The sequence below is a fragment of the Momordica charantia genome, assembly GCF_013281855.1.
Source record: "Momordica charantia cultivar OHB3-1 chromosome 4 unlocalized genomic scaffold, Mcharantia_2.0 BLBB01000004.1, whole genome shotgun sequence".
Classification (NCBI taxonomy): Eukaryota; Viridiplantae; Streptophyta; class Magnoliopsida; order Cucurbitales; family Cucurbitaceae; genus Momordica; species Momordica charantia.
The window spans coordinates 29,728,159-29,742,213 of NW_028275162.1; the positions used below are offsets into that span (position 1 = coordinate 29,728,159).

General features: G+C 38.4%; 1 protein-coding gene across 2 annotated transcripts in view; it reads left to right on the forward strand.

Annotated features, from left to right (window-relative positions):
- The window catches only part of ATSAC1 (Phosphoinositide phosphatase family protein), a 43,776-nt gene that overhangs the window by 16,892 nt on the left and 12,829 nt on the right, over nucleotides 1–14,055 (forward strand). For both annotated transcript variants that reach the window (XM_022296728.2, XM_022296729.2), the window contains 2 exons: nucleotides 7,764–7,897; nucleotides 8,008–8,142. In XM_022296728.2, the coding sequence (XP_022152420.1) occupies nucleotides 7,764–7,897; nucleotides 8,008–8,142 (269 nt within the window). The remainder of the gene's footprint in view (nucleotides 1–7,763; nucleotides 7,898–8,007; nucleotides 8,143–14,055) is intronic.

The following is a 14,055-nucleotide window of genomic DNA, read 5'->3' on the forward strand; positions in this document are numbered from 1 at the left end:
GTAGATTGGGATTTTTTGTCAGAGGTGCTAAGTAGAAAAGGTTTTGGGCAGAGATGAATTTCATGGATTAATGGGTGCATTAGAGACAACAAGTTTTCCATCTTCATTAATGGAAGACCAAGAAGAAGAATCCTTGCTTCAAGAGGCTTAAGGCAAGGTGATCCTCTTTCTCCATTCTTGTTCTTAATTGTGAGTGACGTTTTGAGCAGTTTGTTGGAACACATATACTCTATAGGAGCATTTGAAGGATTTACTGTTGGTTGGAATTCGGTGCATATTTCACATTTGCAATTCGCCGATGATACACTATTGTTTTGCAAAGACGATGATAATATGTTGGCTGTATTGTTTGACACAATTAAAGCCTTTGAATGGCTCTCGGGATTGAAAGTAAATTGGGAGAAATCTTCTTTAAGTGGAGTCAACATGAATACTCAGAAAATTCAGAGGATGGCTTCTAAATTTTGTTGCAAAGCTGAAAAACTTCCGTTGATTTATTTGGGAATGCCATTGGGGGGAAATCCAAAGCATGACAATTTTTGGAGTCCCATTCTTGACAAGACAACAAAGAAGCTAGATCGATGGAAGAGATATCAACTCTCGAGAGGTGGAAGGTTGACCCTTTGTCAATCGGTTCTTGAACATCTTCCATTATATTACTTTTCTCTATTCAAGGTTCCTATGCGAATTTACAAAATAATGGAGAAAAGTGTTCGATCCTTTCTTTGGGGAGATTCTTTGAAAGATTCAGTAAATCACTTAGTGAGGTGGGACATATCTTCTTTAGATCGAGAGGAAGGTGGCCTTGGCATAGGGAATTTTGCTAAAAGAAACCGAGCTTTGCTTGCCAAGTGGGGGTGGCGGTTCAGTGTTGAATCCTCAAGTTTGTGGAGGCTGGTGGTGGCTAGTATTCATGGTTCTGATTTTGGTGATTGGTGCACTTGACTAAGTTGGTAGGTTCAGGTAGAAGCCCTCGGAGGAATATATCCAAGGTATGGAAGCAAGTGGAATCATTTTCCCATTTAAAAATCGGGAATGGCAAAAGGTGTCTGTTTTGGCATCATCGATGGATGGGAGATTTTTCGCTTAAAGATAGATTTCCAGCTATCTTTAGGACTTCTTCTAATCCGTCCATTGTGGTTGCGAATGCTTGGGATAACACTGGTAATTCTTGGAGGCTGCCAACTAGGCGATCATTGAAGGATGATGAAGTCATTGAATTGGCAAATCTGCTGTCCTTGCTTTCTTCAACCTCCATCACTGATTCAGAAGATCATCGAGTATGGAGATTAGAAGCTTCGGGTTTATTTTCAGTTCGATTGTTGAGAAAATTCGGGCATTCGGTTTCTAATTTTCCTAAGGAAGTACTACCTATTCTATGGAACTCTTTTTGTCCAAAGAGAGTTAATTTCATGGTTTGGATTCTTCTAATGGGAAAAGTTAACACTTCAGAGACATTACAAAAGAAAATGCCCAATTCTTTGATGCAGCCATCATGTTGTTTACTGTGCAAAGCAAGTTGGGAAACTCAAAGGCATGTCTTCTTCTCATGTAGCTATGCAGTGGCCTGTTGGAAAAAATTCCTATCTATGTTTGAAGTTTCATGGGTGTGGGATCTGGAGGTGCCTCAAATCATTTTTCAGCTTTTCAGTGGGCTGCAAGCAAGCTCTAAAACTAATCTGCTTTGGGCTTTTGGAATAAAAGCTCTTCTTTCCGAATTGTGGTTGGAGAGAAATCAACGAATTTTTGAAGGCAAGAATCGATCTCCTATGGAGTGTTTCTCAATCGCCAAATTCAAAGCCTCCCAATGGTGTGTTCGTTCCTATCTCTTCTCTTCTTATTCTCCTAGTATGCTTTGTATGAATTGGGAGGCTTTTATAACTCCCCTTTAAGAAGGTTTCTTTAAGTTTATGGTTTTTATTTATTCTAATGCTTACTTTTATTTATTTCCCTTATCTTCACTCCTATGAGAGTTTGTATCTTTGAACAATTTTGTTCATTTTCATTTATCAATGAAAAATTCTTATCTTGTTAAAAAAAAAGATATCTAGTAATTTCTCTCTCTTTCTCTCTCTTCATTTCTTCTCTTCCTCTCTCCTCCTCTTCCGATGCACGTTGCTGCTGGTATTAGGGTGACCATTGCTTACCTCGCCCATAGGTCGTTTCTCTGCTCGCCCACAGGCCGTTTCTCTCCATCTTTGCCATTCCATCATTGTACTTGCAAAGAGACCCTCCAAGTTTGGAAAATCCCCATCGGTTGAAGAATGTTCTTCCTCATTCCAGATCTGACGAGGAATGGCCCAATAGATCTCTCCTCATTAGTTGCCCGATGTCGCCGCGTCGTCCTCCTCACCTTGGTCACGTTGTTGCTCTCACAAAAAAACTCTCCTCATTCCATATTTAAAAGATCTTTGTTGGGTGAGGAATGTTACTTGTCCCTCTTCTTGAGGGATGTTCAAGATGAGTATCACAGCAGGTGAGGGCGAGGGTGCGATGATGAGGAGCATTTTTCGATGAGGGTGTTGTCGGTGAGGTGAGGTTCGATGATGGGCGTATGATGGTTAAGGTGATGGCAACAGTAAAGCGGCTACGGTGGATAGAGAGGGAAACGGTCGCCGACGGTGGCGGTGGTGTTCGTCGGAGGAGGGAAAGAAGGAGGAGAGGGGAAGAGAAGAAGGGTAGAGAGAGGGAAAGAGAGAGAAATTACTAGATATTATTAAAATAATATTGTTTTTTCCCCGGATCAGCAATTTAAGAAGGATCTCGTAGTCTTAAGCCTTCCAGCATTCTTTATTGGATTCTCAATTCTCTTCCTGAGCAAGTTTCAATTAGGCCAGAAAATTGGGGATTCCAGCTAATTATGAGAAGGAGCTTGCTGAAGAATTCACCAAATTTTCAATGAAATACAAAGCCTTGTTTTCTGAAAGTTATTTTGATGAAGATGGAATGTGAAGATGAGGAGGGTTTTGTGTGTGTAGAAGAATCTTGTTGCAGCTTTTCGAGCTTTGGATCTTCTCTTGCCCCAACTTGAAGGAAGCAAAAAGACTCCTTTGGCATGCCTTGTTTTTATTTTAGATATTTGTATGAATTGGGAGATATTTATCACTTCATTCTCTCTAATATATATATATATATATTTTTTTTTTGTCCTTTTAGTTTTCATTTTCTCCCCAATTTTGAATTGTATCATTTTTTTTTACAAGAAACAACTTTTCATTGATATATGAAAATGAAAAATGTTCAAGATACAAAACCCCTAAGGGGGTGAAAAAAGAAAAGAAAAGAGAGAAGAATAGAAAAATAACGAATAAATATCGTAGCAAGAGCAATACAAGTTCAAAATAGATAAAAACATTCTAAAACAGAACTCAGAAGAACTGCATGCTGCCGAGCTTGGGAAAACAAACTAAATCCAAGGACAACAACCGCATAAGGGAAAAACCTTCCTTAGCACCAAGAAACGAAGACCGAACTCCAAAAAGACCCAAGTAGAAGATAAGGCACAAGAACAAATCGCAGCCAAAGTGCTAATAAGGAGAAAACGTCAAATACAAAGTCTCAATGCTGTCTTAAAAAAGCCTCCAAATATAAACCGCTAAATGTCAAACCACACGCTGGAGAAAGACTTTGAAAACCTTATCAACCAACCAACCGAACTAAAACTGCAAAGCTTTAAAATCTGCGTAAGACATAATTAAGGACATTTCAACATTTCGAACAACTTAAAACTCAGAGAACAGACTCAATTGGGACAAGAGTAATCCCAGTGTTTTCAAGGCGCAAGGCGCACCTCAAGGCGACAAGCCTCCTTATCGCCTTAAGGCGAGAGGCGACAAAAAGGCATCGCCTGAGTGAAGTGAGGCGCACTTAATAAAATAATAAATAAATATTATATATAGCAATTTTATGTATTAAAAATAATCTTGATGAAAATATTTATTAAATCTATTTAATGTACAAATAAATTTTAACTTAAATAATTAAGTAAAATAAAAAATTTAAATTTAAAAAGATATTAATAAAATTAGTGGTTAAATAGAATAGTAAAATGAAATAAAATTTAAATCATAAATTAACTTAAATAAAAGAATTTGTTTCACTCTTTCCTGTCAGATGGCAAAGTAATTGCATGCAATTAGTGCCTTGAAAACATAAAAGGGAATAGGAAATGACTCAACCAAACCTCAAATACCAAAATCTCTTTAATTCTACTTTTTAATTCTTCTTCTACTTCTTCCTCTTTTCTTATTCTTCTTCTTTAGTTCTTCTTCTACTTCTTTCCCGAGCACAACCTGTTCATTGGTGAGTGAGACTAGATCTTTTGGCTGTCTACAAAGAAGGAGATGACTTCATAATCGTGCAAGAACTAAGCAAAGACTGTGGCGATGGTGGCAATGAAGGAAGAAGCAGTAGTGGTGAAGGAGGAAAGTTTTCAGGTGTGGGTATTTCAATCTTTGGGTGTGGGTTTTCATATTTTTAGGGGTTCTTTCATGAGATTTTAGCATTATAACAGAAAGAAAAAAAAAAGAGTAGCCTTGCTTTGAAGAGGCGCTCGCCTCACCTTATGGCAATGGCGCCATGGCGCACAAGGGCGAGTGCCCAATTGAAGGCGCTCGCCTCGGTGCCGTTCAACCAAAACGCCTCGCCCATCGCCTTAGGCGAGCGCCTGGGCGCGCCTTGAAAACACTGAGTAATCCTCAATTCTTCAAAAAAGGAAGAAATGGTTGTTTGCTGTGGGAGAACAGGTTTCTCATCTTCTTTTTGCTCGTTAAATAAGGATTGAAAATCGTCCGCATAGGAATGCTTAGAAAAGTCCTCAATTGGGATGTCTGACTTTGGAGAAGAGTCTAAACTACTAATATTGATTGCGCCATCCTCATCTTCAAAATCATTATCTGAGAATTCTATAGAAGATGATCGGAGAGGCAAGCCTTCGTTAGTGGAGTGGATAGTGCCAATGGACAGAACATTTACCTTATCCAAACAATTTTTACTAACTACATCTCGTTCCTCAAAGAAAGCCTTATTAAGGTTAACTTGAACCCCTTCAACTATTGAGGGCTTTGCAAGCTCGTTTCCAAAATTAGAATTAGGCTTTCTACGAGAGTAGTAAAAAGGAAGGGGTTGAATTAATCGTTCAGTATTCTTCATACCCGGTGGAAACGAATTGCTCTTTGACCTTTGGTTTGAAATAGCTTCTGCATTTAGCTCTTGAAAAACAGAAGGGCCAATAATGCCCACTTCTTGACCAATGCCCATTTCTTCTCCGACCATAGGGGTGCTCAACTGACTCGGCACATTGTTTGGACCAATTGGTGCGTTTTGAGTAGATGCTTTTCCAAGTTAACCTTATTAGAAACGTTGCCAAAATGAAACTCTTCGTCTGCCAAGACTTCTTACAATCTTCGATATCCAAAGGATTTGAAGAATCTGCAAACAATGAAGTCTTTGAGAGCTTAACGGAGGGGAAAGATGGCTTGGAAGCTTCATCTAAGGCAACCACATTTACCACAAACACTCCACGTTTCGTAGTTATCTCGATAGAAGCCGGAATAAAGCCGCAATCATTAATCTCTACTTGAATGAAAGTTGCTGAACAATCTAACAGATTTAGTGTTGCTGAAGAGATTTTTTTCAAACCTCCAAGATGTGTTCCAATGGCCTTGAAGCAATTTGTGTTCCAAAGCTCTAAAGGTAAGTCGCAGATTTTCACCCAGCCACCAAAGCAAACTGTCAATTCATTCCTGCCATGCTTTTCAAGATCCCGCTTCTCCATCTTCACGTGAAATCCATCTAACTTGCGCCATTTACCATTGAGCCAATCAAAGTTCAAGGGTGTTCCACTTTCGAATCTAAATAAAGCCTTATCTGTCAAGAAAGAGTTAACTTGGCATTTTTTCGAGAAGAAACTTTTGAGGGAGGCAGCAATTGCCTTCCAGCTATCCTGCGCGCAAAACCTTGAGATAACCATGACATTATCCCAATCTGTTTCCACAACTTCATGTTCCTTTGGAACCCAAGAAGAGTTGCTCCCTTTTCTTTTCTCGAAAACCTCAGGTACAATTATGAATTTTCTTCCCCCCGAAGAGGGCCAAACAACCCATTCCAAAAACCAGCCTTTCAAGAGTCTCTTTTTCTGGAGTCGACAAGTTCCATTCCCATCCATAACTTGCATGGAAAATCTTGAATACAAAGGGCAATGCAGAAGTTCCACCAAAAGCCTTTTCTAACCATTGGAAGAGAAATATGAATATTCTTCCTAGAGTCTTTTATGAGAAAACGGTCACCGTCGCACCCAATCCAGTAGTAATTGTTTTGAATGCTGTAATTTCTCCCATCCATTTGAAAGCAGCCAAAAAGGACGGTGAGTTGGTTAGGTGAACTTTTGTTTCTTTTCATTTCTCATCATTGAAAAGTCTCGTTACTTGTTAAAAAAATGAGCAATTTAACTACCTCGTCAATGGAGCTCAAGGACCATTTAAAACCATTTCTCAAACTTTGGGGACAGAAGATCAAAACTATCCTTTTTGAAACTTCAGGGACCAAACAGACTCCTTCCAAATTCGAGGACCAAAAGTATATTTTGCCCTAGTTTTTATCTCTTCTGACTACAATAGTTGGATTGGATGTCTTCCTCCTTTTGTAAAAAACAGAAAGCAAAAAAAATCTATTACCGAAAAATTCACCAAACAGAAACTAGTCCCAAATTTGCAATCCAACGAAGAATGTTAGCAACTACCTCTTTCAATTCCCTGGACTGCCCCGATGCTTCTACTGTGCGTCTCCCTCTTAACAGAAAGAGAGCGAGATTCTTTCAATGTATTTGGAGGAATGTGATGAAATTGAAAGTTCCCTTAGAAAGTTATTCCTCGGTGGAGTGAGGGTTTTAGTTTGGAGAACGATAAATGGGTAAAAGGCCAATCATTTTGCAATTTATTCTCAAGAATTTTCAAGATTTCAGTCAATGGTGATGCAGAAGTGAGATATGGGATCCGACAGTTAATTCACGGGCAGTGGCTGTTAGAATAAATTTAAAGGAGGACGAGGTGGAAGACTATTGCAATTTTCTGAAAATGATGGACAAGATGAGAATTTCCTGAACTGATGATTTTTTTGTCTTGTTTTTTTGTTTTTTTTGATAACCCAAAACTGATGATTGTTGGCAGTGGAATTTAGAAGACGCTGGTTTATTTTCGGTCAAGTCTTTTATTAATGAATGTGAACAAAATTGAAAAGAACAAAATTGTTCCAAGGATACGAACTCCCGAGAAAGAGAGAGTAAAGAAAAAGGAAAACATGAAACCAAAGAGGAATAGCATCCCAAATGAAACAAGAATTATAAAAGACATGAAAGAATAAATAAGCTTTAGGTAGATCCAGCCTTGAACCATCCCAATCCGACACCATCAAAGAAGTAGAAGTTCATCAAAGCCAAAGAGAGCCATTCATTCCCAAACAAAACTTCAAAAAATCGCTGCACGAAGAATCTCCTCTTGGGTTTGCGTGCATTTTTCATTTCTTTTTGGGTGGGAGTGATGCATGTAATTTGGTGTTGGGAAGGTTTCAGGGGACAGGCTTGATGTTTGTTTGGATCCTATTAGGATGATACTTTGTAACTTTTCAATTTCTTAATGAAAAGATTGTTCTGGGTTTTATTGAAAAAAAAAAAAAAGAAGACTGAGGAGTATATAATTGTCAATTTCTTGGATTTTAGTTTGTTTATTATTTGTTCTCCTGATGCTTGTTAAAGATGAAAAATGCAGACTGTTGAGAAAAGGCCTAGAGAAATGATGCTGAGGCGTGAATTTGCAAGTGCGGTTGGGTATCTGAACCAAATTCTTTCGGAAGAAAATCATCTTCAATTTATCCACTGGGACTTCCATAAATTTGCTAAAAGGTGATTTTTCTGCTTGTTGATGTACAAAGAACCTCCTAATACAGTTTGTATTTTATCTGTTTGCATTTTTTTTCTCTGATTTAATGCTTTGGTTTCTTTGCTGATTATAGCAAGGCTGCCAACGTTTTGGCTGTCTTGGGTGCTGTGGCAAGTCAAGCACTTGACTTGACTGGTTTTTACTACAGTGGTAAGCCCAGTGCTGTGAAGAAAAAATCCAATCAAATCAGTCGAACAAACAATTCAAGGTATGTATGCTGTACACACTTTTCTCCATCTGCAGTATTCTTTTTCTGAAAAGGAAAGTAAACTTTTCATTGAATTTTTGAAAAGTTACCCACCACCATTACACATAGTATTGACCTCCCTTTAGGAGTAAAATATACACCCGCAAGAATACCAAAAGAAAGAAAATGGAGATACGTAGAATTCCCAACCCAACAACATTAAGAGAACCCCGAATCATTTTGGGATAAGATGATTCCCTCAGTCGGTTGGTACACCACCATTCCAATGGATACACTTGGGACATGCTTGCCGTCTCATTATGTGATCACCTGTTTTGCAGAGAAAAGAAGCTACTATGAGTCAACTTTATTAGCGTTCCTTTGGTCTTGGACCGAGAGAAACAACTGAATCTTCAAAGATGAAGAAAAATCCTTGGATAGCTTCATGGATGATTTATCTTTTTTGGCTCTCTCTGGTTAAAAATTCATCTTATTTTCGTAGTTCCAGTTTATCTTCTCTTTTTGGCAGGTATTTTTTGTAGCCTCCCTAAGCATGGGATTTGTTTTCTCTCTTTCTTTTTTATATATCATATCAATGACATTGTAGAACGTTTCTCATAAAAAAATATAAAATATAAAAGAAAACCTAAAATGAAAAAGTATGGATGACATACATGAACTGCAAAAACAAAATAAGAAACTAAATCTTCTTTTGCAGCAATCATTAATTCCCAAAATAGGCTTTATGACTTAGAACGAAAGACACTTAACATATCTTCAAGAAAAACTAAAAACAACATATAACTCTGGCCAACACCTTAAAACTAGACCCCAAAATAAAATGTCTTCTTGCTTTACCTTATATCCCCAAGAAACCTTTGCTTTCTTTTCCCTTTGCTTTCTTTCTTTCATTATGAAGAGACAGGAATTTCATTGATTAAATGAAATTACAAAAGGGGAAGGTGAGGAGCTCACTAAAGGTGGATTACAAAAAACTTCTCCACAGAGCTATAAGAGTGGTATGGTAAGAATATCATCCTTAAAATAGAGAAAGCTTGTTTTAGGAAATTCTGAAGCCTAATAAGCAGTAGGAAAATGCTCTCTAGGTTTTCCCTCTCTCTCCAGCAAATTTCTTCTTTAGTTTGTTTTCCCTCGCTCTCCAATGAATGCCCCCAACGAAATGCGATTACGTTTGTCGAAGAGGATGATCAATTGGAGTGTAGTGAGGAGGATCTCCAAGACGATGAAGTGAGCTACCTTGGCCCTGATGAAGGGGATCCGATTAATTGTGTCATCCAACGACTTCTCATCACCCCAAAGGTTGAGCCTGCCCACCAACTGCATGCTTTATTCAAATCCCGGTGCACCATTCAAGGTTAAGTCTGTAATATCATCATTGACAGTGGGAGTACAGAAAATATTGTGGCAAGTAAACTTGTTACAGCCCTACAGTTGCCACTAACACCTCACCCGAATCTTTACAAAGTTTCTTGGATCAAAAAAGGGGGGAAGTTCAGGTAACACATACGTGTACGGTACCCCTGTCTATTGGGACAAGTTACAAGGATCAAATTATATGTGATGTGTTGGATATGGATGTTTGCCACATCCTATTGGGTCGACCGTGGCAATATGATACCCAAACGATCCATAACGGACACAGTAATAGCTATGAATTCAGTTGGATGGGAAAAAAGGTCGTTTTACTTCCTATCCCTCCTTTATCTCAGCAGCCTTCTAAAGAAGGTACACACAAAACTGGCACTTTGTTTGCTCTGTCTTCCGCCAAACAACTTCTCATACATAAGGATATGTCTATTCTTGGGTTGGTAGTCAAAAGCTTCGGAACAACAAACCAAACATACTTCATCCCTCCAGAAAAGATGTTGCAAACTTTGTTCACAACTCCGAAAAGATGTTGCAAACTTTGTTCACCGATGTTATATTTGTCAATCATATAAGGGCTCATCACAAAATGTAGGGCTGTACATCCCCCTACCGATATCACAAGATATTTGGGAGGGCCTATCTATGGATTTTATATTGGGTTTTCCCAAAACACAAAGGGGTTTTGACTCCATTATGGTGGTAGTGGATAGATTCAGTAAAATGACTCATTTTGTAGCTTGTAAAAAATCCTCCGATGCAGTTTCTATTGCTACATTATTCTTTATAGAGATTGTACGTCTCCATGGTATCCCAGAATCCATAGTATCTGATCGAGATGTCAAGTTCCTTAGCCATTTTCGGCGAACCTTGTGGAAAAATTTTGATACTACACTAAAATTCAGCACTACTAGCCATCCACAAACGGATGGGCAAACCGAGGTTACAAATCATTCATTAGGAAACTTGCTTCGATGCCTTAGCGGAGATCGTCCAAAACAGTGGGATATGACACTAGCACAATTTGAATTTGCATTTAACCACATGAAGAACCGTACTACAGGGAAGTCCCCATTTGAGGTTGTATACACTAAACTCCCTCAGATAACTATTGACCTATCTAATCTCCCTGTTAATTTTGATATTAGTGTGGAGGCAGAGGAAATGGCAACTCGGATTACACAGCTCCATGAAGAAGTTCGTCGACATTTAGAGCTGTCAAATGCTAAGTACAAGTAAATGGCAGACAAGAAGAAACGATTCAAGGAATATCAGATTGGGGATCTTGTAATGATTCACTTGCGGAAGAATCGATTCCCCGTTGGAACTTATAATAAATTGAAGAAACGGAAGCTTGGTCCTTTTGCTTTACTTGCATGTTTTGGGGAGAATGCTTATAAGATAGACCTCCCGCTGGATTACAACATCAGCCCCGTTTTCAATGTAGCAGATATTCATCCTTTCTATCCCCCCGATGAGTTTTTGTTAGTTGATTAAAACTCGAGGACGAGTTTTTTTTTTAGGTGGGGGAAATTGATGTAGCCGTATGGCCTTGGGTAGCTTGTTTAGTTTTTAAGTCTAGCTTATATTTGTAGTTCTTTTAAAGGACCCTTTCACTGTGTAGTAACTTCAAAGTTACCTTTAGTTGTTAATAGCTTCTTGGTTTGGATCTCCCTATAAATAGGAGGGGTTTTCCACATTTAATAAGATAGATTGAGATTTCTCTTACTTCTTGAGTGAGTCTCCATCACTCGGGCATTGGGGAAATGCATTTTGAACAAATCCGGAATGCTTTCAATGGCAAGAAGGGTAGAGTGTCGATTGTCAGGGCAGCTTACCTTTTTTTTAGTTGAGTTGGAGGTGTCCCTTGAATGAGACGAGGGGAGAAAATGGCTTTTTGAGAGAACACTCTCTTCTCTCTCCTCTCATAGGTCCCCGTCCTTCCTTAGAATCAACCCATTAGGTCAGTTTCTAGTTTCAAGTGTCCTTTGTACTTCTTAGTTAAGAATAAGCATTTTTCGTATTATCTCATAAAATGATAATTTTTTTAATTGAAGTTATTGAATTGAATGTGTTATTGCCTTTACATTTCTCTTGCTTAGTGTGGTTCGAAAATCATTATGTTGATCTCAATGCAAACCCCAGTTCAAGATTATTTCTTCAAGCAAGAAAGAAATGATCATGGAACGTGTAGAATTTGTAAGATGAGAATTGGCTTATGGTGATTTATATTTGGAGGTTTTTGAAGACAGCATTGAGGCTTAGGATTTCGTGATTACTTTTTATTAGCATTCGGATGCAGTTTAGTTCTTGTGTCCCTAGCTTCTACTTGGTTCTTTTTGAAGTGTGGTCTTCGCTCTTGGTGCTAACGAAGGCTTTCTGACGAAGATTCTCTTGATCAAAGTAAGAAAATCTCAATCTACCTTTTATTAACCGAAGAATACTCCTATATATAGGGACTATAACTAGCAAAACATAACAAACACTAGTAACCTATAGTTACCACACGGTAAAAGGATTTAAAACCTACAACTAAGCTTATGTCATTAAAGCTTTGTTTTTAAACTACCCAAAGCCATAAACGGCTACATCAATTTCCCCCACCTAATAAAAAAAACCCGTCCTCGAGTTAAGCCGCTAAATCAAACTCATCAGGGGGGTGGAATGGGTGAATATCCGCTATATTGAAGACCGGATTGATATTATAATCGCTTGGGAGGCTGATTTTGTAAGCATTCTCCCCAAACCTTTCAAGTATAGCATTGTCCCACTTGGAATTCTTTGAATCGTCGCTTCTTTATCTGCAACGGCCTTGTACTTGGCATTTGATATCTCCAATTGTTGCTATCCCTTATAATTTGACTTCTTTTGCTCATTTTTTTTCTGTCCTTTTCTAATGTCCGATCCCCTGCAGCTACATAATTATAATTAAATTTAAAATAAGTCATTTAAAACTGTCATATATATATAAGAAAGTATCAAACAATTGTCGTATGGCCGAAAGTATTATTTCAACATATATACAACTACTTCTAATCGCTGCACTATATAACATTAAAAAATTTGCTTATATTATGTATACCCTGATATTTGTTTATCATACATTATAGAACATTCAATATTTCATGAAGTTGAGTAATTCGGGCTGCCATTTCCTCCGCTTCCACACTAAAATCAACAGAAAAAGGAATATTAGCGAGATCTACAGTTAACCTAGGGAGTTTAGTATATACAACCTCAAATGGGCACTTCCCTGTGTTCGGTTGCTCATATTGTTGAAAGCAAACTCTGCCTGTGCAAGTGCCATGTCCCATTGCTTTGGACGATCCCCACTAATGCATCGAAGGAGGTTGCCCAACGAACGATTAGTTACTTCTGTTTGTCCATATGTTTGCAGGTGGCTCGTAGTGCTAAATTTTAGTGTAGTATCAAACTTTTTCCATAAAGTCCGCCAAAAGTGACTAAGGAATTTTATGTCCCGATCGGATACAATGGATTTTGGTATACCGTGTAGGCGCACAATTTCACGAAAGAACAAGGAAGCAATGGAAACTGCGTCCGAAGTTTTTCGGCAAGCTATAAAATGGGCCATTTTACTGAACGTGTCCACAACAACCATTATAGAATCGAAACCCCTTTGGGTTTTAGGAAGACCAAGTACAAAATCCATTGATAGATCTTCCCATATATTTTCGGGAATAGGTAAGGGTGTGTATAACCCCGTATTTTGTGATGTCCCTTTGTAGGATTGGCAAATATAGCATTTATGGACAAAATTAGTAACCTCCTTTCTAAGTGGGGGCCAGAAAAACCGAGACATGACAATTGTGATTGTCTTGTCTCGACCTAAATGGCCTGCTAACCCGCCCGAATGTATATCTTTAACAATAGCTTCCCGAAGGGATGTATGAGGAATACATAGGGTATTTTCTTTGAATAAATAACCATCGAAAATATGATAATCAGGTGAAGCTATATGTTGAGTACAATTATGCCAAATGTCTCGAAAGTCCACATCAGTAGCATAAGTATCCGGAAGATGGTCAAAAGCGATGACTTCACCTTTGAGTAATGTAAGGAGGCTGTGCTTCCTGCTTAAAGCATCGGCCGCTTTGTTGCTACTTCCCGAAGTATGTTTTATGACAAAGTCAAATCTCTGTAAAAATGATAGCCACCGTGCATGCATTCTACTAATAGATTTTTGGGTATGCAAAAATTTTAATGAAAAATGATCAGTGAGAAGGACAAATTCTTTCCCTAGAAGGTAGTGTTCCCATTGTTTTACAGCCCTAACCAAAGCATAGAGCTCTTGTTCATATGTACTCCATTTTTGTCTTGAAGGACTTAACTTTTCACTAAAATATTCCACTGGGTGATTGCTTTGTGAGAGAACAGCCCCTACCCCAATACCCGAGGCATCCACAGATACCTCAAACGGTTGGTCAAAGTTCGGTAATGCAAGGACGGGACTACTGCTTAATCTGGCTTTTAAGATGGTAAAGCTGTCGGTTTGGGTTGGTCCCCACAGAAATGGTCCCTGTTTTAGAC